General features: G+C 48.2%; 1 protein-coding gene across 1 annotated transcript; it reads right to left on the reverse strand.

The window, feature by feature from the left end:
- Window positions 1-13022: 13022 nt before the first annotated feature.
- LOC128731359 (spondin-1-like) lies at window positions 13023-21794 on the reverse strand. Its single transcript, XM_053824512.1, has 8 exons — window positions 21568-21794; window positions 18388-18726; window positions 16153-16772; window positions 15218-16084; window positions 14827-15139; window positions 14590-14754; window positions 14353-14522; window positions 13023-14263 (listed from the first exon to the last, which is right to left on the reverse strand). The coding sequence occupies exons 2-8, from the start codon at window positions 18611-18613 to the stop codon at window positions 13955-13957; spliced, it is 2670 nt and encodes an 889-aa protein (XP_053680487.1). The 5' UTR covers window positions 18614-18726; window positions 21568-21794; the 3' UTR covers window positions 13023-13954.
- Window positions 21795-23658: the final 1864 nt, after the last annotated feature.

The following is a 23658-nucleotide window of genomic DNA, read 5'->3' on the forward strand; positions in this document are numbered from 1 at the left end:
TAATCATTGAATCGATTTATTGCCATCCATTGCTTTGCTAATAATTGAACAAAGTGTAAAAGTGTACGTTCTAAGCGAATGTTGAATATGTTCCGCGGGAAAACAACACACCAATAAGTCGATCCATTAGTGGTGGGCAAAATCCATAAACAGTTCCGGTTCGACAGAACCGACGTGCGAAAAAAGTAATCAAATCGCGTTAATGGGACTCATAACTCATTTCGCAAATGGGACGGAGATTTATTGCATGAGGAATTTTTTTACCGACGCCCTGGAGAACGTGTGGGAACACGTAAATAAGTGTTGTGCGATTCTGTAACGTTCTGCAACGCAACATGGCTGTGGGTGTGTTAGTGTGGAAAGGATGATTATGATAAAAAAATGCTCAACATGTATAGGGCTTGTAAACATGAAATAGGAAGCTATCCGGTGCTCCAATGATGCTTTTTTCTGCCTCGTATTTGTCACATATCAGAAAATTGATGTGTTATTGTACCTGTAAATTGCTCGTGAGCATAAATGTGCATGATATCGGATTAATTGATTCGTTTGAATTGTTTCGCAGCTTTCATTCGACCCATTGGTGCACGGTTAATGTGTGCTATTGCTGTTGATTTGTGATCGTTTCACAGTTTTGCAATTTGTGCTGTCCTATCGAGCACGAAAAAAGTCAATTATTATGAAACTGGAAATTGACCATCTGTTTTTACCTGATTAAAATGTGTTTCAGGAACTCAATGTAATGATCACATTTCTGCTTATATTGTGCAAAGTGGAGGTTGTTATGCTTTCTTTTATTTCATGGTTATTGTAATGAAAAGCCTATCATAATGTTTGTAATAAATAATAAGGTTTTTTCCATGATCTGTTTTATTTTGTTTGGATTTTTTCCATTTATTTTCTATACAATATAGGTTGCTTTGATAGATCATTAAACTATAAATAGAAAATACCATCGGATTTGCTTCGTTGAGGGCCATTTCCAACCCTACACGCTTTGACGCAGGTTTGTGACATTCTTTTTATCCGGACGCCAGAAAACACCCCTTGGGAAAGCCTTTTCTAACGAAAAGCTCAATACTTAGTTTAAAGCCCTCCACACGGGGGCCCTCTCCAAAGCCCCTTACACCACTCCGAGCAAGAACCAGAACGCCCCCTGTAACAGTCGGGCGATAAACCACCCCTGGGGAGTCCACAATTTACATGATTGAATTTATTACCGGGACACCTACCCGGTGCTTACCGGTTACCGCTCTTTACGCTTACTCCTTGTCGCTGCCCCATTGCCCACGGTGCCCGTAAAGGGAGCAAATTAAAATCCAATTTGGATGCATAACGGAGGCGCTTGGTTTTGTTTGCATCCGGTCGGTGCGACGAGTGACTCGGGTTCGGGGAAACGAACACGCCGGTGACAATATTTTACAACGGCCGGAATTTATTTCGGTACGCCACCGTTCCGATTTTTATCGGCACACCGAGGCGGCAGGACGAATTTAAAAGCGCTCTAGGTGAGATAATCAATTCCAGGGAGACGTGAGCTAAAATCAGCAGTGTTTATCAAAGGTGCCCGTTGCGTTGGGGACGAAGCAGAAGGTTCGTTTTATGGCAGGCAAGCGATGTTCTAAATCAGCTTCCGAATATCATTACACGCAAAAGGAGGCACCCGATGAGAAAGCGCAAAAGGAAGGAAGTGATTGTGAGTCTGTGTATTAAGCACCAACAAGACTTATCGGAAAATCTACTGCCCAAATTCCTCGTGAAATGTGGAAACTTTCGCTCTAAAGCTCTTAATCATCCGACGGAAGATTATTGCCAATCATACTCAGCACACATATTCCGTGGCGTTTTCCGAACGCCATTTCCTACGCTGTCGACGGGTTTAGGGCCTCAGTCGGAGATCGTATTAACGCGTCCCCGTGTCGGATGGGAAGAAATATTTATATATAAACATCCCATAACTTTTACGGCACGCTCGTACGCTCCGAAAATGATGCGGCCGCCTTCGGTTTCTGGCGTTTGTCAACGTAATGGAGAATTAATGGCTGCAAAGGAACGTACCGAAATTCCTGCCCGTCGCGTTGGGAATGGCTCCCGAATCCCGTTGGACCTTAGCTTAATGGGGGAGGCTGTGTGTGAACGGGGTTGTAATATGTAATAAAGAATCCAACGTAATAGATTGCAAATTGTTATTGCGTTTGTCTTTCAGTCGCATGTGTGTTTCAACGGCTTTTTAAATGATACGAGCATATGCTAAAATTTCTGCTACAATCCAAAAAGGTTCGAATATTTACACCATAAGATAACGATCGATTTCATGCAAAAAATAAAATCAAAAGCATGAAGAAATATGGAAAGCATCTGCTAAAACCCAACACCATGTGCGTTTTCCATAAAGTCAACATAATGTTTACATCTCACCGATGAATATGCCCTTCGCTGACGCTCGGCCAAGCCTTCGTTTCGATCCCCTTGGCGCGTATTTGTGAGGTTTTTCCACGTTTCCACTCAACAGCAGCAGCAGCAGCAGCAGGCGGTCGTTTCCGATCGCCATTTCGTCCGCAGGTGTCCGAACACCTATGACCGGTGCGTGCCTCCCTTAAGTAGCCCATAAAAGCAGTTAGCCGCCACGTCCGGTGTGCCTTTTTATGGGCACCTTCGCACCATCCTCATCATTCACTACTCGATGGGTTTTTGGCTCGGGTCGGCGAACAAGAAGGATCGAAATAGTCGTATTAAGGTGTTTCCGGGTAAAATGGGAAAGGTGATTCTTTGAAAAAAAAAAGGTACCAAAGCAGCGCCGTGAGTTACGTTTATTCTATCCCTTTTGGATGGGTTGAAGAAAAAAAAAGTAACATCAGTTTCATATTTGTTCGCATTAAGGGCTCGGTGATATTCAAATTTGGCTACGTGCAGTAAATTTCTAAGCAAATTGTGTTCTTTTTTTAGCGTAAATGTACGACGTTTTGCATACATTTGGGCGTAAATGAAGGAACTATGTAGAAGGATATCCGTAAAACTGAATTAGAAAAGGTAAAATAACCAATCTAAGCGAGTATTCGAAAGAAGCGAACCGATATGCTGCCATTTAGTAAGTATTGAAGTGCCAGATGGTTGATAGAACCAATTTTTTCCTATAAGTTCTAATACCTTAATTATCTGTGATAGACCGAAGTTGTAAGGTTCGATTCTATGGACTTCGAAGCAAAGGCATACATGAACTAAAACAACACCACAAAGACACGCTTGGGTGTTCTCCGCTAGTTCCACCATTTTTCGTTCACTAGGTGTTGTTCGGAATTGTAATGGGTATGGTTATTGTGCCGCATGAAAAGAACCTTCCGAAGTGGAGCCAAAACGAATCCATTTCTCTGCGGAAGTAAAATAAAAACACAACACTCCCTCACCCAAACGGGCCTGATTGAGGCTCCATGGAAATATGAAATGCGCACAATATAGCGAAAAACGTTTCCCAGAAACCCCAGCTAACCGCCTCACAGCACTTCAGCTCCTATCTCCTCTCGATGCGGGCAGTTTATTATAATGGAAACGCTGCAACCGACCCGGCCCCAGAAAATGACGATAGCGGAAGATAATTGACAATTAAAAGTAATGAGGCTCATCGCCATGTTCGAGGCGGCCAATCCGTCCAGCAGCACACAACGAAGGGCGAAAAGTTCCATTCAAGCCCGCTTGACACCGATTGACACTAGTGCACACGGTGGCGGAAAGCAGCTACTATTGCGCACAACACTGTTGCAACGATTCCTCTGGTGGTCCTCTGGTCTGGAGGTCCTCTGGTGGATGGCGAAACATTTATCGCCCTTCGAGAAACCGGATGCTGTGGGGTATTTTTGTGTCGGTGCGTTGGCAGAACAAAGCCGAGGATTGAAGGATCAGCGTATCCGAGGTAGCAAAAACTATAAAAGGCACGCGTTGTGGGTGAAAACGCCCGTCTTTCTGTGCGATGTGTTCCCGAAACCGGCCACGAGGGATGGAAAATCCCCCTTTCCTTAACGGGAATGTTCACGCGTGTCACCGGATGGAGGGATCAGCAATTTGCGCACCTTACAAATTGCTTTCCAATTACACGCGTGTCTCTAGTGCGCTGGGTTTGCGCTGGCTGTGCAAATTGTTGCAAGGAACGTGCGTAAAGCCCGGTGCGTACGCAAGCAAGACGTTACCATAGCAACAGTAATTTAATCCTCAATTGTAAGCAGAAACAAATAGTTAATTTGGCACGTTCCCGGGTGCGTGCGTGACGCCGCTTTTCGCGCGTCACGCATGCAAATGCTTCCGGGTGGTGATCCTTTTCCACGTGCGTGCCAACTGACACGAAAGTTGGTTTGAATTTTCTTTCCCATACAATGGGCACGAATGGCGTCTTCCGCCGAACCAGTGACCCTACGTTTGCTTCTGAAAACTCTTTCGAGTGTATTTAATTGATATTTATTTTAGCGAGCTAGTGCTGGCGTCTAATTGCAGTTACTGCAGAATGAATTCTGTAACGAACTCCCACGGGGGCTGTTTATTTTCGAGCCCTTCCCGAAGTTCCTGAACTTCAGTAGGAACCGATTCGAGAGTTTCCCGATACCCAAGGATGCTGTGGTGTTTTCTTGCCTAGGTTCAATCCAGGGCATTTTGCAGTCACTGCTCTACGAATACTTCGAAACTTTGTGGTGCAACGCCACCCCACATCGGGGAACTTTTCTTCACCTTGCTAGCCGATTGTGCGGAGCGTCCAGCCTTTTGCAGGGATAATCCCACCGCACCGGGTCGCATCGGCTCGGTACGCCGGTATTGACCGGAAATTTAATCCATTCAGCTAATATTTGTGCACCCCTGTCTCGTTCTGGCGGTCACACGGGGAATAGTTTCATTTTTCTCCCGTCAAAACACGAACACTTACCTCAGCTCGGTGGCGCAGCACGGGACTGTTGAAATCCGTGGTTTGTTGGACCACCCTGAGTGGCTTTGTTTTTAAAACAAACCCGCCAGCATCCGATGGGGACGTCCTTTTTGGGCCGGTGGTCGTCTTCGGCCTCGTTTGAGTGCACGTGCGTCGAGGCGAGTATGCTTCTCCCCAAGGGAGCACTTAGCCTTTTCAGAGGGGGATAATTTGTTGTGCCAGCTGCGATACGGCCATGCTCGATTGTGTATGTGTCGGAGAGTGTTCTCCGCCGGGGATGCATCACAATATATCGTGCATATCGGGCCCATTTGTTTGCCAGCAGGGCATTTGTTGTGGTGGATCTTCGTTCTTTTTTTACTTCCTCGTCAGCCATTTTGCCGTATTTCCTTTCGCGCTAGATAAATTGCGCTTTGGAAGGGGGAAAACCTCACACGACCATGCACACACATGCACATACCTACGCCCATTAGTCGGGGCGTGTGTGGGAACTTTCCCGGAAGGTTGTCAATACCCAGGCGAAGCCGTGTGGTTTTCGTCGAGGCTTTCTTCCCAGGGGCTTAGATCTCATCACTCCTTAAGACTGCCGAGCGCTTTCCATTTAGGCGATACCATTGCTTCCCGATACAGTGCTGTCGGTTGTGGTGGTATTCGCTTTTTTGCTGCCTTTCCACCACCGCCAGCAGCATGACGATGGAGCGAACACGGATGGCGTGAGAAACATAATCCTCGATCATTAATTTTGTCCAGCTGTGCCCCGTTGCGGTAGGCTGTCAGTTTGACTTTGACACAATATCGGTTTAGGCCTGGCAGGGTGCAAACAGGGTGGCCAGCCTTTCCCGACCGCCTGCGAAAGGATTAATGCGAGTGGGCGGAAGGCGTCTAATTTGCCTGTGACCTTTAATTAGGGCTTCGCTTTGTGTGGCGAATGGCTTTAGGTGGCCGATAGGGCTGCCGATTCCCTGCATCGATTGTCGTGGGAAATGATTACTCGTGTTCTAAAAACGTTGATGGCATTTTTCCATGAGGATGGGAAAATGGGCCAGATGGAATCGACAAAAGGATGGAGATGCCCGACAAGTTAAATCGTTGTTCGATGAGCTTGGGAAATGTTTCCGAAACTCCTTCGACGATAATGGCATGTTTAACGTCTTGAAAGAGCGTTGTTTTGATTGAACGGTTACAACAGATTATAGTGGTCTGAGGTAGAATGTTGATGGAAAAGTTTAATATGTGGTTCAGTGTTGTTATTCGCAGAAAGGACCATTGAATATTGCAATTTTTCCATCGTATCAAAAGAAATTCGTTGAATTCTTAGATTAAACATGCCAACAGTTGGTTAGTCGGTTCAAAATGGGCAGATTTTCAACATCACATAATTAACAGGAATTATGTGAACAACGTTGTCCTTATACAAAAGGGCGGCATCAAAATAATTTCATAAAATGGCGTTTTTTCTTTCAAAAAACCTTGCCATCAACACGAAAAGAAACATCCGTCCGTAAGCGGAAACCTGTCAGCCGATTGTTATCGTTTCGCTTCCAGCCTGCTTTGTGCGCTCGTTCCGTTACATCACAACTGCCAGGAGAACAAAGACCAAAACCAGCGCTAGACGAAGGGTAGGAGTTTGCAATCATAGTGGGATTCGACGTGTTCCGCTCCATTTTCTAAATGGTATGAAAATCCATCAATTAACTAAAACCTCCACCGAGGGGTAAGCGTTTGGGAGGGCACACCGGGAAAAGAAAACGCCAGGACGACGCCCACATCCCCCGACGCACGAGACGTCTCCTCAGTGATGCGTTTCAATCAAACGCTCCCTCACCGTCGGGTTCATATGTGCCGGTGATGGTGGGAGATAGAACCTTTGTGCTACTTCCTGTTGGTTTCCATTGTTATGCTTCCTTGGCGCTGGAACGGATCCAGGCCTACTACGAACCGGCGGCCGAAGAGCGTGTGTGGTATCGGTGATTCTATTCGTTCCTTTTTTCACCACTCTAAAGCTTCTTTGACCTGGCCGACGTGCGGATCCTTCCATCCGTACCGCTCCGGTCACCAGATTTGTGCGTTTAGGTGTATTTTTGGTTTCCGCATCTGGCCGCAAAGCCACCGGGACTGCCAGGTCTGGACGGGCATCCGGTTGAAGGCATCGTGATGCGTAACTAAGACTAGGGAATCTTTTCCTTCCACTCTTCTGTAATCCGGCTTTTGTTTTGTGGCTGTTGCTGCTGTTGTTCCGATTGGGTGCCGCGTTGGGTCAAACGTACCTTGCGGCAGGAAACATGTTTTCTTCCTTACATGCCATCAGGCAACACCCGTAAGGTGACGTTTGGCTGATCTTTCGTTGGGCCCGTAAGGGAGTTTTGAATCCAGAAGAGGTTGTTGTGTTCCTTCCCGGACGTATCCTGCAATTTACAGCATGAGTCTATACACCAAGTTTCAGGAATAGAGCTTCGTAAAGCTACAAAGCAACGTTTCCTGAAGTACATTTAGCACATAGAAATATATGTCATTTCTACGGATGCAAGAATGCGAAAATTCTGCAAATTTGTTTCCCATTTTAAATTATCATCATTCCCCGAGCGAAACCTATCCGACTAGGATAAAACCACAGAGCGTTCGCAAATCGACCGGGCTTCCAAGAGGGCTGCCACAATTGGAAAACTTACGCCAACGTCAGCAAAAGTTTGTTTTCTAACGATGAAGTTTATTATCCAATGTTCACCGAAAGTTTGCATTTGATAAGTATTCCCACCGGGAGCAGCCCGCCCGATTGAACTATTTACCCTCCACGTTTGGGGTTCGCTGGCATGGTGCGGTCTGTAGCTCGATCGGGTTTTGAGAGATTTTTCCAAACGCACGGCTTTGTGGCTCAAATCTGCCCTCCTCCCCCACACACGGTTGCCGTAACGTCTTGATAAAATTTATGATTGAGACGTATCCTCGCACTGGAACGGCAACACCCAAAGGTGGCCCTCGGCAGGGGCGGCAAAGAAGCGCAGAAAAGATGAACCGAAGGCAGGCTAGCAGTATAACAATATTTGCCCCAATAGGCAAACCGTTCTCGCATCATTCGTTGGTGTTTTCGTGCTTTCGTCCCGAGAACCACCGCAGCATCTCTTTCTCAAAGCAGGCGCAGAGCTTACGCATGGCGAATGTCTTTTTCAATTCCCATCAATCGAAGCCGGTCCTTCGAATCGTTGGCAACCGCAAAGAGTAGCGGGCGGTTTTAACCACTTTACGCTCGTAAGACGTACGGGGCGACTCACTTTCCCGAGCACGGCAACTTGAGGCTCGGCGAAGTGGAAATTTGTGGGTACGTGCGATGGAACAAGGACGTAAGGACGAAGGGCGCAAAATTGTGAATCAATTGAAGGGATGAGCGGGAGCATTCGGTATGTCCTTGTCGCCCCTTTTCGATTTGCTCGTGCTAGCGGCTAGAGCACCCGAGAACGTATCAGTTTAGCATGAACGGCACAGGACGGCATTCAATAGGTTGAATTAAGGATTTATCAGCATTTATTCGTTACATTCTCGAACATCGTCGCTCTACCGGCACCAATTACTTACGCCATTTTTGTTCGCTGTGGTGCGCCCTTCACCGAAACCGTGTTTGCGTAAGCCGATGCCGGAGACGATTTCCGGTGAATTGTGACGGTGCTCGTTAGTTGCCGCTTCCATCGGGGCTGCCGTATGAGCTTGAGAAAGGCTGGATTTTGACGTTTGATGCTGGCTTCGGGCTGGAGCTCAAGGCCTGCTTCGATAAAAATAACGATTGAATGCGGAGGGAGCCACAGTTATGGGAGCCGGTTTTGTGGTGAAAATACCTGACGTACTGTGGTTTCGTTTGGTTCTCGTAGATTGATTGGCTTCGGGATTGAGACCACACCGACCGGAGAAGTAGTTGCTTCTTTGCCTGACTACTAGATACCTGTACTAGATATAAAAAAGGCTTTGTGCAGAGTGCGTTCGGAAGCGTGCAATTGTTGATCCAACCGGTCCTATGAAGGGATAGATATTCACTGGAAAAAGGGTCCTTCTAACAAAAGAGCAGATATATGGTTTGTAACCGAAAGTGCTTCATGTGTGTGTGTGTGTGTGGGTGTGAGTGATATTTTATTCCTTTTCTACCTCACTCTCGTTCCGAATCACATAACTCTCGATGGATTAAATATGGATTCCGTGTCAGCCTTCCACCATCGGATAAGCCCCGTCGAGCGGAAAAAAGGCACACGAGTAACAACAACAAAGAAGAAAAAAAAACATCCAATAAATAAAGATTGGTCCTGACAGTGCCGCTTCGTTCAGCCAGGGATCGGAAACTCGTTAACGATGGGTGTCTTATCTCGGCGGTAGCATTCCCGGTGACTCGGGAACGGTGTTTTGAGAACTTTCCCGAACGCACGCGTGGCTTTGATGGACGGGTTCAAGGGGCACTCAAGAAGCACTGCAGAGGTGGTGAAATTGTGTATTTCGTCCTTAGTGATACGTTGCTAGTTAACAGGTGAATGAACAGCCGGCTAGGTGCCTTCAAACCGCTCATTCCGATCCGGGTTATTGGTTAAGGGCGAGATGTTTGTGCGAGAGCTGAACGATCCGTTCCACCGTCGCTACATTGACTTCCCAATTGCTTCTCATTTAAGGGAGGAAAAAGCACACCCCCGCCCCAGTTCGGAAGGAAGCGTGCACGTTTAAGCAGCAAGCTTGTTTGTGCGAGCTCATCCGAGGCGAGCCCACGAGGATGATGATAAGGAATTATGTTTATTGGACTCGAGTGAACCAAACGTCTCGTGTTGCTGGGCCGGAATGCGAAGTGAAAAGTTGAAACCGGTGGTGAAAGCCGCTCCTCCCAGCGACCGGAGTTGAGCTTTTGGTAAGTTTCTCGTGCGATTTCCGCCCAACTTTGCAGCCGAGCTGGATAATGCGCATCGTCTGCCACTTCAGCCGACAGGTCGACGGCACAAGCGAGCCCAGCTCCGGGGAGTCAATCGACGAAGCGTTGGTTGGTGAAATCGTGCGGAATGTCAATCCCAGTGCCAGAAACCCTTAGACGTCGGCACGTGAAGACACGACGGCGTGGAACTTCCGAAAACGGAACGTGGCGATACCTTCACAGCAGGTTACATTGCAAACATCGCCGACCATCTGGTTCATTAAAAGTTTCGCTCGATTTCTGCGCGGTATTCTGCCCCTTTTCTTGGCCAACGGATGTGTGCCATCGATCCGCGGATCCCCTTTGTTTCGTGACTGTGTGAGGGTGGAGAGTGAAATTCGAATCGGGTTGCAGAAACCGGCGAGCTTTTCCATCGTACTTTCGCTCGGTGACGTTCATCGGTTTCGAGGGCAAGTGTACGCTTGCACCCGACTCGGATTGGGGAGTCAAACGCCGGTAAGTTCAAACACTCCGAGAGGAAAAACCCGACAAGATGTACGCTAGTCATTTGTCACTCGTGACATGACAGCTAAATTGTGTCCCCGAGGAGCTTCGGTGAGGCAACATCGTTGGCTGTCGTCGCTGGTTGGTGACTCTGTTGGTCTTCATATTTTTATGCTCGATTCAACCGTTTTGTGCACTTTGCCCTTCCGGGCTAAGGATCTCGCCGGGGAGCTTCGAGGATCGGGTGCTTAGGCAAGCACAAAATTTAACTTAAGCGAGAAAGTTAAACCCACCCGAAACGGAAGGCAAAACGCGAACCGTTTGATATTTGACACCGCTTCAAATGAGTTGAAACGGGTGTGACACTTCGCTCCCGAAGGAGTTTAACCACCGAACTCGCTCCAAGGACGAACGCATCCGAGCGAATTGTGCTCGCGTCTGCGAGTGGCGTCTAATCGTCATCCTTTTAAAAAGACCCGCACTATGTCGGTGACATCCGGGAGACTTCCGGCCGTTGTCCGAAAAGTCCTCGACCCTGGTGTAGGACGAGCTAGAGATAAGCGCGCAATACGGAGCTGCGTTAATGGTGACTTCGGGCTTTGGCAGTCGCATTGCGCTGTCAACCGTGCTTTGGGGAAAAGCGAATGGACGCTTCCGGTCTTGGGCGACAGCTTGGTCGCCATCGGGGTGTTAATAAGATTGTGTTGTTTGTGTTGCGTCTGGATAAATTTGGAAGCCAGCGGTCCGTGACCGTGCGACACGGGCCCGTTATGACAAGCGCTGGCACTAATGCTGTGATAATTGTCAATTAAAAGTAATGGCATTCGCACCTGTCGGTGGATGGCGCGCCACCGAAATGGTCCGTTTTCGGGCAGATTGGTTCGTGAACTCTCGCCGTAATGGTGGTGGAAGACATTTATTGTGTCTGTTTGGATGAGATTATTTTCTAAATCATTTTAGGCAACAAGGTAAAGCAACCCAGATTAGTTTGGAGATTTTTATGAGCGTCTCATCTCGCGGTGACTCAACATATCCCTGCTCTGGCTCACCGAGATCGCTATATCGTTCCATTCCATTGTCGGTACGGTAATGGACCAAAATACACAGCAACGATGGTGCGTGATGATTCGAAATTAGATTTGTTTGAAATTAAACATTTCATTCCTGCCGCTTGCATTTTTATAGCCACTTGGATTTTAATCAATGAACACAACAGAACAAAGAAGTATCGCACATAAAAAACCAATGCATTATCAATTCGATATCCTTCTGCTATGAGTGGTATCGTTCGTTATTGGTCAGAATCAGAGCGATCATGTTTCATCCCACAACTAAAGAGCTCGAGAATTGTTGGAACGGAAACACGTTCAATATTTGCAAACCTATTTAGCTTCGTCCTCTATTTCAGGCAATTAGTGATTGCATCCGAGCGGTAGATAGTCGTCTATTTTTTTTAACGTTTATTTTCCGTTCATCGATGCACTTAGCAATGCCATATCGCGATGGCTTACCATGCATGTGAATTGTCGCTTTTATTCAATTTAACGTTTCGATCCACACGCTGCAATTCCATTGTCGATGCTGCGTTCGAAACGTATTGACGAGAAGCATCGTTCAGGCAAGCTAATAGCCGGTTAGGGAAAACTGAGGAAAGCTGATGGATTTCATAAACGTGTCGAATGATGTTGCATCTCAGGGAAAAAAAGCTTTCTCGTTTAATTGGATATGCTTTTTTGATTCTTATTGAAATTACGCAATGAAGTGTTTTTATCTATTTTTTATTCGAAACGTTACGATCCATTGGTGTGCTAGTTGATTTAAGATGAGGAAAAATATTGCGAACATGAAATATGTTTTAGAGTACAACATACCACTGCCAGGAATTTTTCCTTTCAATTTATTCGCATATGGTTGGCTAGATTCGACAAAAAAATCAAACAGCGTGCTCTCGCACCATCAAAATATGTTCCGTTAACATCGAACATAGAATCTTAATGGCCTAGGGTGAAACTTGTTCGACCCTACACGGGTATCAAAATCACGGCGACCGGATGCCGTCGTAAGCCCGAAATGGAGGTTGGGTTTTAGTATGCGATTCCTTATCTGCCGTTCGGGGCGGTCTTCCCTACGTTATAAACCGAACCCCATAAGCGCGGAGTTGAAAACGGAGAAACAGGAATGCGTGCAATCTCCAGACGCATCTATTGTTAATCATGCTCGAAGCCACGTCATAACGGCCGGGTTGCGGTGTACACGAGACCGGCACCCGTCCCGACTTGCCTGCGGGTTTGGAAAACTCCCCAAACTATATTCGAATATTCGAACGAACAAGTAAACACGGGACTACGGGACCTTCAGCTATGCTGGTATCCGCACTTTCTGTAGGGTGGAAAACGGTTGGTGAAATTTGGAAGGCACAAGGACGACAGGACGAACGTTGTTTTCGGTTATCAGCATTCCTTCGGGAGCTGTACGTGAGAAACCTGACGTTTGTCTCCGATTTTCTCACGTTCGGTGGTGCGTAAATTCGATGACAAGCTAAGAGCTGATACTCGTAGCAACAAGATACGATTGGGGTTGTGGGTTCGCCAGCACGTCCTCCAAGAATTCATCACGGTAGAAATAATTAAAAGCTGCGGTGATTATTACACGGTATTTATCCAAATAAAATTATAATACTTACGCTGTTTGTGAGCTGCTAGCTCAAAAATAAAATTAAAACGACAGTTATATGACGCAATTACTACGTGTACTCCAATTTATTTGTTCTTATTAGTAGAAGGATACATGATGTCTGCATTTATTAATGTGTCATCCGATTGCATACTTGCCGGGCGCACCGTTCTACCTCAGTTTCTCTCTCTCTCTCTTTTCCGTTTTGCTCCGTTTGCTACCACATACGCTTATTATCAGACATACATACATGGGGCTCGCTCGTCTACACCACCTTCCAAATGCACCACTGCAGTAATGCAAGTGCAATCATCGTCCAGGATCGTGATTTGCGATGTCCTCTACTAGTTGCTAGAGTGTTGCTGCAACACACGCTACGCCTTCCTGCATGCAGATCGGCTGTGTGTGTCTAACGCGCAAGTATACGTGCGTTTCAACTCACGGTGTAGGACGTGCATCACTCCGGGTCGGTTTCTAGGGATTAAGGGCGTTTTTTTACTTCACCCTTATAACCCCTCACAAATGCTATAAACTAATGCACCACATCGAACGGGTACAGAAAACACGATATATGTTGTGTGTGTTTTTTTTTAATTCGTGGGTGGTTGTGGAAGGTGCTAGATGTGGCGCTATCTTCAACTTTTCCCATCACGTCCTCACTCCAAAAAACACCTAAAAGCCGGCGCAGCTGGGCATTCATTCATCAATGTCGGATTTGGGATCGGACACAAAAAAAACCCACGCGACCGGACCGGTGTGTTTGAGCGAGAGAGAGAGAGAGAGAGAGAGCAGAAAATAAAAACCGTGTATGCTCCGTGTATCGGTACGTAAAATATCGATGCAATCGATGAGATGTGTATATGGGGAAAATAAAAGCATACGCTAAAAACGAAGGCTCAGGTCCAACCCCGATGTCCTTCTCTGGCGCGAGCGCGTGATGGCGGGGTGAATGTGCCCCTAGAAATAAATCTAAACGCTTCCCGACAGCACCCGGTCGTCTATTTGCCCAACAGGCAAGGCATGATATCACATTTCCGCTCCTCGAGCCGGTGTGGGCACTGCGGCGTGTTCTCGGGATTGAGCACGTACCGGGTGCGCTGCTGGACCGCGTAGTCGCCGCAGGTTTTGCTGCACGGGGACCACGCCGACCAGGCTGAGTACTCGCACTCGACCGGTTCCAGTGCGTGGCGCGTGCTTGGACCCCAGGATGGGTTCGTGTCGTGCCGGGAAGAGTCACAATGCGAAAAGCACCGCTCGACCTTACGGAGTCTCCGCGGGCATCGTTGGCCACCATCCGATGGGTGCACCTGTGAGGATGGGAATGCCAACGCGCAATAGAAGTAGTAATGGGAACACGAACGCTTCAAATCCCGCTAGAGGGCGTTAGGAAGCTTACCAGAATCGTGCGGCTCTTGACGCGGAATCCCGCACCGCAGGTAGCGTTACACGGGCTACGCCTCCAGTGTGACGTCTTGCAGTCCTGCTTCAGGTCCACGCCATAATCGGACGCGCTGAAACCGTTCGTGCTGATCTGATCCCGTATCGGAATGTTGGTGAACTTGCGGTCTAGCGTAGTAGAGAACGACGAAATCAACATCACTTACACGACGGGCATCAGCGCAACATCACTTACCTTTGCTGCAGGAATCGAGGCAGTCCTCGCGGGACATAAAGTTGTTGTTATTGCCTCCACACCCGGTGAAGAACAGGATCGAGCAGTCGTTCTTATCACTGTCAAAGTACCAACGGGTCAACGAGTCGCGGCAGTTGCCCGGTTTCGGTTGCAAGAAACACAGTTCTGTTGAAGGCAGACAACTAGCGAGATTAGATCCTTGCGAAACAACAACCACCGACGAGAAGACGAACTTACCTGGAACTCCGTACAATCCATCGCAGGGTGGTAGATCGTGTCCACAGGTGACCTCCTCGACTGTCTCTACACCATAACAGGGATCATTTTGGTCAGTGATGTGCAACCCATTATCATCACCACCGTCCTCTTCATCGCTGTCATCGTCCTGATCCAGATGCACCGATTGACCATAATGCCGCATGAAGCCCTTATGGTGCACCTTCATGTTCTTGTTAATAGGCATGCGAGTACGCATCTTCCGGCCTAACCCACATGTCACACTGCACGGGCTCCATTCGGACCACTGCGTCATCTTGCACTTGGGATTGATCTAGAATCACGTACGAGAGAGAAAAAGTAGGCCATGAGTATCACCTTAGCAACGTCATTATAAACACCGGTTCATTACATCCGAGCTCAGCACAGGCTGCGAGATGTCACCGCCGCAGTCTTCGTCGCATGGTACAGTCTGCTGGAGCAGAGGCGGACTTGGCAACCTCTCACACTTCTTCCGAGCACCCTTCTTCTTGTACTTGCGAGATCGCGTCCGGTTGCCTTTGCCGCACGGTGAACTACACTCACTCCACGGGCCCCATTCGGTCACCTCACACTCCGGATCGCTCAGGAACGCATCCTCAATCTCTTGGCTGTTGTAGTCACAGTCACGATCAGTGCCGACACACGGTCGTCGATCGAACAGCTTCTTCTTGCATTCGGCCTGCTTCGCCTTAGCTGGGTGCTTGAACGTCCGTCGGCGCGTTTGTTTGCCTTTGCCACAGCGTGAGCTGCAGTCGGTCCAATCAGACCACGGGTCTGTCTCGCAAGCCTGCTTCGATTCGGTCTCTTCTTCGTTGTCCGCGTCACAGTTCTTCTCGTACAGACGCTGGCGTGACAGGTAGATCCTCGCGAGTGGTTTCATCTCAGCTCCCGCTGAGTCGTAGAAAGGTGACCGGGGATCGTTCGGGTAGTTCGATTTGATACGCCGGATGACCTCCGGGGGGTTAGTCGGTTGGTCGGGAGAGATGTAAGTCGGGCCACTGTCAGTTCCGGCATCCCACGGGTACAGGTTCAGGATCTTGTTCTCGATCCACGAGCAGTTCGTCAAACACAGTTCAAGCCCCGATACACCGACAATCCAGTCCGGTGAGGGATCCAACATCGACACGATCGACACCAGGTGGTGGTTCGAGTCGACACGGAACACCGCAAACGTTTTGCCAGTCACGTTCGGGTACGAGATACCACGCGCCTTGATAATGGTGCGGATCTTGTCGCTCTGGAAGACGTAGAGCCGTGATTTAGGAAGATCTCCTAGAATCTGGGATGTCAGCTGCAAGTACTCACCTGATTTTTGAGCTCACTCTCCAGCATCCGAGTGGAACCGTGCTCAGCCACCTGCTTAAGACCCTCACTCGCGACCTGCCCGTACTCCCAGAACCGATAGTCGACCGTATGCGACGCCCCAATGACGTCACTGAACCTCGTTAACCACCCATTCGAAGGGAAGTCCTTCGGATGGGTGTGCCGCGACCACAGTCCCTCGAACGTAAGCTCATACTTGGCTTCATCACACGCGCAGCACTCCTTCAGTACCGCTGGTTGTGTATCGACCGAATCGGCTTCATCCTCGCAGAAGATCTTACTGAGCGGTCCATCATCCATATACCACACGTCCCGGTGTTCGACGACAGTCGCCCGAATCGCAATACAACCACTACCAGCTGGTGGCGCAACCCAGTTCACCTGAATCTCGCTCTTCGGCAGCGAGTTTGTCTGCGTGACCGCATTAGGACATCGCTCACTGAATTTGGTCAGCGCATCACCCACCAACTGGAAAGTTCCGAGATTGTGAACACCTGCTAGAGCTGGATCACCGCGAGCGAGCGAGAAGTCGCGCTCAGCCGCTAGGAAGAAACCAGAGAACTTATGGGGCACCTGCATCGACCGGATACCGACGAGACTTACTGGAATGGGGAGAGTGTCAGAATTAACTCTTCAGAAGACGCTTTCGTGTCAGGGAGACGAGTGAGTGATTGGAAATGGAACTGCCCCCGCTGACAAGGATTCACGGAAGGACAAAGTTCAACGAGCCCGCGTGGGTGGTCGGATGTCGTCATGTAAAGGGTGCTGAGAGTGGGATTAATTTAACGTAATGCAATTCCGCCTTTTGCCGCTTGGCCATTATCAGGCTTTTAGTAATCCGCACCAATCATTGACAGGCGTTCCGCTTCCTGGCATGGGCGGATGTTTAATACTCTCAGCTAATTATATTACATCATCACCGCACGTTGGGCGGAATTCAGTGAGGCACTACAAAAAAAAACACATATGCTCGGGAAAACCCACCAAAATGGGGGTTTGAAAGGTCGAAAAGTTTCCCGAATACTAATACGAAAAACCACCGCAAAGGACACACTGTCGAAGGACAAAGGGATGCGCCTTTTGGTTGCCATCTGCAGTGCCCGTTTAATGTGCCTCATTGCATTCATTTCTTCAAAGGTACCAGGAGCCCTTCGACCGCTAGATACGATGTGGTCATGATTTTAAATTGTCTATTAGATCGAACCCGCCCACCGACGAATGGAACCGAAGTCCATTACACGAGAGTGCCATTAATGGCAATCTGTGCGAACCGGTGGACGAGTTTGCTCATTTCCTTTTATCTGTGCGTTTTTTTTTCTGTCATCCCACGTGGGTGTGTGTGTGTCTTTCCAGTCCTGTTTACATAACATCCGGATGTACGAATACGGCCCTAAGCCCAAGATCGAACGTCTCGATAATGTGCATGCCGGATCGGGCATCGGTTCCTGGAGCAGCCATTTCCTGGACCGCCCAGCAAGAAAAGGCTCTCGGAATCGTCCATATCGAATGCAGCATCCAATATTGACACTTGAAATCTGGGTGCCCTTGGAGGTGGTGATGGTGGTGCTGGTGGTTTGGACGAGTATCCTCGACCAAATCGTTCGCGTTCCGTTCGGTTCGGTGGCCTTCTCTCTATTAATTCTGTTTGATTTTAGATTGGAAAAGCGGAAGCAGCGGGAAAGATAAATGGATCCATCAGAATCTCATATGGGTGTGTGTGTGTGTGAGAGAGAGAGAGAGCGAGGAGAGACGCGATTTCGATTTTCGGGCGATAATCCTTCCAGGCCTGGTTGGACACGGAAATGGGACTCGTTCCACCAAACGAACGTCCCCACGCCATACTGAAGCCCGTATCGTTGGTAATCGAAAAGTAAACGATGTAAAAGCTTCACTTTAGCGTGCACGGAAATCGGCTGGCCCTCCCTCCAAAATGGTCACGATGGGGCTCCGAAAATGACGATGATTACCGAAAATCGGGTGAAAGCCGATGCTCAATCGATAATTGAATTCCGGGGATGGCAGAGTGGACCTCGAAGGATCGCGAGCAGCGGTTGGGTGTGGTCGTGTCGGATGAGGATTGATGACATTTTCGCGCGTGGAAAAAGGAATCCCAAACGAACGGTGAAGAAGGAAAAGAGGGGAAAAAAATGCAACCCGCCTGTCTGTTGGACGGAAATGAGGCGGAAATCCGCGAAACGCGCTGCACGGAATACTCACTGGTGTACGATTCGCCGGGCACGTACTTCTCCGGGTTGCCTGAGATGCGCAGACGAAAGCGTCCGTCGGCGGGGGATTTGTTGGCACCGGATCCTTCAGGCGAGCGGTCACAACGGAGACCGTACGCGAGATGGCTGCTGTCCAGGAGCAACAGTAGCAACAGCGGCAGGAGCACGAGGACACTCGGCAGCAGCTGATGGGGTGGTGTCCTTCGTATGGATCTCATTTTGTTTTTATATATTTTTGTTTTGTTGCGGGCTTATTTGGTGAAATTCTTGCCGATCCGTGACGCCTACATTCAGCGTCGCGAAGGTAGCACGCACACCGGAAACCCAAACTCTGTGGAAGATCAAAAACAGTATTAATCCGTGGGATGTCCAGGTGTCAATGACGTTTACACATGACAGCTGATCATTTTCTGTCACATATTGATGGCCCTGATCGCAGTGTGCTTCAATCCTTACTCATCTTCACTGATGGGATTCTTCCTTCAGAATCGTTACTCTTTATATTATTTATATTAAGCCATTTAGATAGCTTTCACAGTTGAAAGACATAATAGAGAGGCTACTGAATTTAACGTTGTGTTCTGACATCATAGGAGGCCGAATTTCTTCGACTTAAGAAAAAGCAGAAGTAAATCGTCCTGATGATGCTACGCTCTTTTAAAGATAGATTGGTTCCCTCCCTTTCTACGGTTATGTCATAAAATCTATCGTCACGCAATAAATCTGCCCTACCAACATTATCAATTTACATAGAATTAGTACTAATTTTATGACGATATTTTTCTTCCGGTTTCGTTCTAAATTACACCTCAGCTCAGAGACAGCATATTACGTTGTTGCCGATTTGTTGCCAAAGTTCCAGCATATGCTTTACCGCGCGTACGGCGCTTTATCGACGACGGTGCCAAAACCCACCAAACCTTTTCGCTGAAATCCCCCTGCCTCACACAAGCACACCCAGAAATCCATGTGAAGTTCGTGATCGCGATGTTCGCGGCTGCGAAAAGTGTTGACTTGCACTGCTCAAAAGCGGCACGGGGTTCGAGAGGTTATCTCGCGCTGGTAGACGTAGGTACACCGTGTCGATGACGGCGTACCACGACGCCTGTAACATCGCAAACGCAGCCTTGCCGAGGCGGTGTGTAAGTGTACGCTCGAAAGGCTACTTGTAGTCAACATTGGCATAACGAACGGCTAGCGGAAGGTCCGGACTCGAGCACCTTGAGGGAAGGCGTTAATCTCACGCGTAAAACATGCTGTTTCTGGCGTTCGATGAGGCGCTGTTTACTCGCCAGAACGTGCAGATAGTGGGCGCAAAAAACCTGCTCTAGTTTAAATCTCATTCCACTTTTTTGGGTGAGCATTTTGTTTTTAACCGTGAGTCGTAAGATAAGCTATACTAAGGATGCGAACACAAATTCACTCATCTGTAGAATGTGTTGCAATGACACGAGTATCTCCACCGGAGGCAATATATCAAAGTTGCTTCCTATGTTCTGTCAAGGATTTGAACGAAAAAAAAAACATCTGTAAGGTGCATTTGCCAGGCATCTGAATGAAGGGACCCTTCTCAGTATTCCTTTTTTTACCACCTGCTGAAAGATGTTTATGAACCCGGAACATGCAATCGAACGCCTCGAGTACCAGCTGAGCTTCAGATGCAGCAAGGTTTTAGTGGAATGTTACCTCGCCTGCCTGTGGGAAGCTTTCTTTACACCATCCTCAAACGACGCCCTGGCGTCGAATCCCGTGGCGTTATTCAATAAATATTTCATCGACAGCTGTCCCGTTCCACTCTTTCCATGCCATGTCGGCATGCCTGAGAGGGTGGCTGTGATCAGCAAATAAATCGATCCCATTCAAACGTCGTTCGTCTTGCCGTAGGTGCTCCCGGCATGGGTGGTTCGCTTGAACCGGTTTTCCCGGCAGGCGTATGTTTGCAAAAGTTATTCAAAGGCATAACCACAAATCGTTCCTTTTCATCCCAGTCTCGGCACGTAACCGGGGTGTTTTCCAACCACAGCCCCCCGCATTCGGTTTTCCATTGAACGAGATATGCTGCCACACTCAACCCGCACGGGCCGATTAAATTTTGAACAACGCAAACCAGTTACAAAGACATTAGCGGATTAGTGAAGCGGTGTAACGGTATGTTTATCTATTTGTTGCGGCTCAGCGATGCGGTTTATGCGGGTCCAAACCCGTGGGGAGGAGGGATAATTAGATTAGCGGATAGTAGCGGTAGGGAGATTATATGTATCCTGGTCCCCCCCACAGGGTGGTCCGGATAGGCGGTGCCGGATTTGGCGATAATTAGATAAATTATGCGCCACAAATGAGCATGCCCCGTTGGTGCCAAGGGAGGTCCTTTCTGATCCGCTCATGCCGCCGGCGAATCGCATGATGGATGATGAGCTTCGGGCGAACCGCAAGTTATCTCGTGGGCTCCCTGAGGAAAGTTCCTCGGCATGTAGATAATTTCCTCGGCGGGGGGGCAAAACTTCTCGAAAGGCTGCACCGCGGTAGGCACGCTAAGAAATAGTTACACCACTAAGAGGCTTTGCGAGAGCTTAGGGAAAACCATTTTCTCGGCCCTTTTAAGGAGTTGCAATTTTTTTTTCTTGGATTCGATCATGCGTGAATAATTCTTGCCGGGAATTCCATAAAGAGCACGAATAAAATTTGGCAAGAAATGTTTGAAGATTCTCCAGCACAAGTCATGGGTCTCGATCAATCTTGCCGTCCAGATATGCTATGATATGGTTTCCTTGTAAATGTGCTCATTTTCCCATCGAAACTAATCAATAAAAAATCGCTAGGAAATTCGAGAGCGTTTTTGTGAATGCCTATAAATTCGTCCAGTACATACACCAAGAGTAAATGGTTTGATGTACATTCATAGACAGCTGTACATTTTTAATGGCAATCTGTCTCAAATGCTGGCTCTATCAACACTCCTAAAGCACAATGCCAAAGTCTCTAGTTCCAACTGCTGTGCGATAAAAGCTTTCTCAAATATTTAGCTAAAACGCTTTTCTCGCGATTGAGAAGAAATGGGAAAGCGTACGACAAAAAAAAACAACTACTTCTTATCAAACCAGCGACAATCGCTCAGTTTGTTGCCGATGAAAAGCCCCATCGGTGGAAAACAAAAAAAACGTGTCTCGCTTACCTGCGGCGTTTTCCACGAAGCCCAGATGAGACTGTCTTGCAAGAGGCGTTCCTGTTTTTTTTATGCCCGTTTTTTCTTTCTCTGGCCGACTGTTGCTCCGATTGTACGGCACGTGTCCAGTGGGAAATTCACCTTGATTCACTTTTCCCCAGACAGGTGGCGTCGCTGCCGTCGATGGTGTTGACGTTGCGTGTTGTTTTTTGTTTGTTTATTTACAAAACAGCCACACTTTTATCACGCGCCCTGTCCGCCTCGTCCGCAGACGCAGAGGAGCACCGGGTTTTCCGCGAACTTTCCTCCGGACAGTTTCCACTTCCGGTGCACGACAATTTGTGGTGGGTTTTCCACCGGTTCAAGCTGTGTTCCGGAGTGTTTCGCACACGCTTTGTTTGCACTTTTAATTTTCCTCCTTCGGTTCCGGGCAGAGTGCTAGTGGGTGCCGCAAAGGGAAAAGAGCACGCGTGGGTTGGAAGAAAAATGGTTCCACCGTAAAATGTAAACGTGTGTGCCAACGCACACCCCACCCAGTAAACGCCCACCAACGATGAATAAAAGCCCATTTCCATTCACTTTCATTTTCGTGAATGTGCCATTGCCGCGCTGAAAGCGTCCCAATTAGTTTCACTGTTTTGTTTCACTTCACCACCCCGCAATTCCGTCAACCTCCACCGGCTAAGGACATTCGGTTATTAGCCCTTTTTTGTGGCGCTTTTGCTGTCCCTCCCCAACAACGAAACGCGGGCCATTCAGACCGAGGGACCAAACCATTTGACCTAATGCAAAACCATTATTGTTTTTCGCTTTCGGTTCCTTCCCCATCCAGTGGATGGTAGTGTAGGAGGCGGGAGGAAGCGTTTAGGTTTTTTATCTCACGCCCCATTCCCCTGTTGTTTTGGTTTTGTTTGAGCCGTTCTTCCACCCAGCTCGGAAAATGATGCTGATAAATGGAGAACCGCACCAAACGACCGAGCGGCTGTCTAATTTCTCCCTAAAACAAGTCCAACATGAATGTGCGAGATGGGTGGGAGTGTTGGAGATGCTGCAGCTTTGGCACCGACAAGGATCACCTTTGTAGGCGACCGAAAGGGGAGGTCCTGCGGCAGGTCCTTCGGTCCAATTCACGTCCTCTTTCGCTCCGTGCTCTAGCGGAGGCAATTAAGCAAATCGCAACAAAGTGGACAATAAAACTCGGCCTCTGCCCGGCACCCACGACGGAACTGTGGCCTGGTAGGACGAAGGACGAAGGAGATGCGAGAAGAATAATGGTATTTTTTATGTCACTCTGGTGCTGCAGAAAAGTTCCAATTTCGAGACGCTAGTGGGTGGCCGCGTCGTACTTCGTGCCGGGCTATTCTGTGGCCGGATGGTGGAAAATGTGTCTTCCTAAAAATGTCCTTCCCACACTGCGGCATATGCAAGTAGAAGGGGTATAAAAAAAACTGCGACACATGGAATGCGGGGCGCCAAATAAAAAAAGGCCCGACCTCGGGTTATGATTGAAATAGTCTGAACATTGAAGCGCTCCCACGGGGTGTCGTTATCGCGCAGTTCAGGGGTTGATAAATTGTTTTTGATGGCTCACGACAGGCGTGGGTGAGGGTGAGTGTGTTTGTTTATTCGCATTGCAAGGATTAACATTTGCACGTGGTTGTCGCATTGTGGAAACTTGATCATCAAATGTTTAACCACATATGCAGTTTTCGTATTCCTTATTCAAATTAATCAGCTTCGCAAAAAACGGAAGCTACTGATTGCTGTGATAATCCGTCTAAAACGCCATTGCCATCATCCAGCGTAGGATCCTGGTGTTAATGGGCTAAATTAAGAGCGTCTATTGAAACCATTAGCAGTTAACTGCCGTCACCTTCACCAGGTCAAAGCCAATCATCGTGGTATCGATATCGTCCACACGCGAAACGTAACGCGCTCCTCGGTAAATTGGCCATTTCCTCGCCGTGGTGGTGTATCGATATCACATTTCAGCCCACGGTCGCTGTCAAGGCATCCCGGACATCCCACGGTCAGGTTAAATGCTGATGCGCACCAGCCAAAATCGAACGGCTTCGGATGCATTGCGTGAAGTTATTGCGC

The sequence above is a fragment of the Anopheles nili genome, chromosome 2, assembly GCF_943737925.1.
Source record: "Anopheles nili chromosome 2, idAnoNiliSN_F5_01, whole genome shotgun sequence".
NCBI lineage: Eukaryota > Metazoa > Arthropoda > Insecta > Diptera > Culicidae > Anopheles > Anopheles nili.